Source organism: Lolium perenne, chromosome 3 (genome assembly GCF_019359855.2).
Source record: "Lolium perenne isolate Kyuss_39 chromosome 3, Kyuss_2.0, whole genome shotgun sequence".
Taxonomy (NCBI): domain Eukaryota; kingdom Viridiplantae; phylum Streptophyta; class Magnoliopsida; order Poales; family Poaceae; genus Lolium; species Lolium perenne.
Genome location: NC_067246.2, coordinates 317,583,130 through 317,586,549, shown reverse-complemented (window position 1 = coordinate 317,586,549; position 3,420 = coordinate 317,583,130). Strand labels below are relative to the sequence as shown.

Here is a 3,420-nt window from a genome sequence, read left to right as displayed (position 1 = left end):
GACAGTACTTTCAGCAATTTATGCATGCACATGAAAATAGAAAAGTGAGTTTACAATCAAAATATGAACTTTTACTTTTTAGAAATCAGATCCGTTTAAGGCATAATTGTTCTTGCAAAGAGACAACTGCAATTCAGTTACCTTTCCTTTTCAATCTTCTACTTGATATCTTCAAGCATAGTCTGGATATCTGCTGCTGCACTGTAAGGTTGAGAGAAGTGAAAAAAAGCAGCAAGGTTATGGGCTTCAAACTTCACAATTTGTGAAGTACCACAGAAAAAACAAAGAGTTTCTGGATTTAACAGACTGCAATTCTGGGGATACACGTCTGACACCTACGTTCTGCAATTCCCTATCCTAGAAGAAGCATGTAATTGTTGGCTGGGTCACGGGAACCCTGACGTACCTCGACCCGCCCGCTGTGTATTAGTGCCGCTGACAGCGACACTCGCTTCGTAGGCCACTGCACACTCCGAGCGCACGGCCTCTTCCCCTACCGATCTGCACTTTGGCGGCGCAACTTCCGCTCCGGCGCCGACCGTCGATTGATCTAGGCATTCTTGGCTAGGAACCCTAGTTCCTGATTCGGCAGCAGACCACCCCGCGAGACCCGAGCAGCAGCGCGATGAAGGCAGCGCGAATCGTGGCGGTGGGCGGCTGGATCGGGGCGAGGAGGTTGGGGCTAGCCGGCGGGGGTGGTGGAGAGAGTTGGAGGCGGGCACATGATCGGTAGGCTGCGGCGGGCGGAGCTCCATGCGAGGCGAGTGCCGGCGGATTCGACCAATGGTGGTGTGGGTTGGGGAGGAAGCCCGTGGTTCTTGGGGTGGGGATCTGGGCGGCGGCGGGATGAAGGGGAGGACGCAGGTGGAGAAGAAAATAGGTGAAAGGGTGCGATGGAAGATTGCAGTAGTATGGATTTCGGTGGGAGGGTAAATTGGTCTTTTGTCGCGACGACGAAAAATTTGGACGTATTGCTTGGTGGGCAGAATAAGGAACATGTTCCTCCTTTTTAAGTAGTGTAGATAGATGGACAGATGGGCCATGCTCGCCACGTTATTGCTGGAAAATTCTTTCTTTTTTCTGCACAGGATAAAATCTCCTCGCGTTGTGCTCTACTCCCGCAGAAACCAAACCCTTGCAAAATCCCCCAAAATGTGCGGCGGTAGACTGACGCCGGCGGCCGCATCGGTGGCGGCGGTGCTCCGCGACGACGACCTACTCCGCGAGATCTTCCTCCGCCTCGGCTTCCCCAACTACCTCGTCCGCGCCGCCCTCGTCTCCAAGCGGTGGCTCTTCCAAATCTCCGACCCGGCCTTCCTCAGCCGCTTTCGCGACCGCCACCCACCCCGCCTCCTCGGCATCTGCGTCGGTTATCCAAGCCTGTATCAGTTCGTGCCTCTCCCTCAGCCCCCGGAGCTCACCGTCGTCTCACGACGCGCGGCCTCCTCCTGCAACGACTCCTTCGCCGCCGTGAGAGGTCAGTGTATCAAGCACTGCCGGAACGGCCGCTTCATCACCGGGTTCTACCATGACGCCAGATTCAGGTACTCTCTCCTGTCGCCGCTGCTCGCGGAGGAGCCTGTAACCGTCCTCCCGCCGACCCCAGTGTCCCGCCGTGACTGGAAGGTTCGCCCTCAGAAAGCATTCACTGAGATTTTCCTACCCGAGGATGGGGGCAGCGATGGCATCACCTTGGTGAATCTCTGGAGTGTTGGGGGAAAAGTCTCTGCGGAATTGTACGTCCTGCGATCCGGCGGATGGGGTGTCCCTGCCACCGCGGCGACAGAGCTAGAGCTCCCGGTCGAGCACGGTGCAACCTTCCTCAAAGCAATGCTGCCACCAGTCCACGCCAAGGTCTTCTTGGTGACCACTTTTGGCTATACACTGGTTCTTGATTTGGCCACTGCAAGCTTCTTCACCCTTGAGCTCCCTGTTGGAGCGGGGCACAATTACAATATCTCATGTGCAGATGGTTCCGGGCTCTATCTTGTCAATGTGGATGGGTTTCAGCTCAGTGTGTGGCTCTATCAGATGACAGGCGGCGACAATCATGCAGGCGGCTGGCTGCTGGTGGACACATTTTGCATCCTGGATGCATGCAGACGTGTTGCGGCTGACAGTTGGGTGCCAAAAAATGGCGATTTCTTTGGTGTTCTTGCAGTCGGGGAGAACGCTGAGTTTGTATTCTTGGATCATGTGGCAAGTGGTGTTCTCTTTTATATTCATCTGAGGAGCAGGCTGGCTGAGAAGGTCTATCAGAGGAGGACAAGTGGAGCAGGTCTTGCTTATTCGGTGCTTGACCACATACGTTGTTCTCCCTTTATGATGAGCTGGCCGCCTATCTTCCCGGCTCTGAGCGGAGGACCTGATCAACAGGAATGAATCACATTGTGTTTGATCCTTGTTATATCTTCACTGGGTATGACTTCTATGACAGAACGCTATCTATGTTTGGATCATGAGGTGGTGGAAATTGATGAGGAAGCTAAACTATTTGGTAGGATTCGATTGCATGCCATCTGACTTACTAATGTAAGCCACTTTACCGTGTTGAATTCCTCTTTTTAGTTTGAACCATCTTAATATGCATAGTATCTGTCAGTAGTATCCAAACAGTAGGCATAGCTATATCCGCTGTTTGTCTCTCTGCATGTAATTGCTACCAAGTTGGTTGACAATTAATAAGCTTAGCAATGCAAATATGTGTAGTCTGGTGTCACTGTCGTAGGACACATATGTGCTGCAGTCATGTAACGTGGCTATTAAGAACCTCCATTCATTTCATTAAAAATATTGAAGTTTCCATAAGTGTACAGTAAGAAAACCAGGAGAATTGCACTGAATTTTGTAAAAATTGACTTCAGTATGTATAAAATGATGCCGCCGCCAGGGCACCAGGCCACCACATCTTGGACCCACTGACCCTGCCGCATTGCTTGTGCCAAAATAGATAATTGACGTCCAGTTTCAGTCCTCGTGGTTCTTGTTTCGCAGACTCTTCCTTGAGGTTGACGATAATTCAGAGGCATCCATCTCTTTACCCTTCTCACCCTCCTCTACAGCCATGTCAAACGCTATAGCCGGGGGTGGCATCGCATTGATTCTGCTAAGCCGGCAGAAGACGTTCTCAGCTGTCCACTGTTGTCGGGGGTAGCTCCTTTGAAGTTTTTTCAGGGGCTGGGGTTTCTCATTTAAACAAATAAGTTGCTCTGCTTTACATGTTTTTCTTCTTATTGGGGGAAAGTTAATGGTCAAAGTGCAGTGCTGCAAAGTCGCAACTGTCTCTCAAACAAAGCCAACTGCACAATGTGCAGGTTAAAATGCGACCAACCCAGGCACTAGCACCCGTTGGCATTTTTATAGAAGAAAACTCCTGAGCACCCGCCGAACCCAAGGTTCGAACTCGGGTGGGCAGCGTGC

General features: G+C 51.5%; 1 protein-coding gene across 1 annotated transcript; it reads left to right on the top strand.

Annotated features, from left to right (window-relative positions):
- The first annotated feature begins 1,099 nt into the window (after window positions 1–1,099).
- LOC127345582 (uncharacterized) lies at window positions 1,100–2,700 on the top strand. Its single transcript, XM_051372069.2, has one exon. It carries the CDS (start codon window positions 1,153–1,155, stop codon window positions 2,380–2,382), a length of 1,230 nt encoding a protein of 409 aa, XP_051228029.1. The 5' UTR covers window positions 1,100–1,152; the 3' UTR covers window positions 2,383–2,700.
- Window positions 2,701–3,420: the final 720 nt, after the last annotated feature.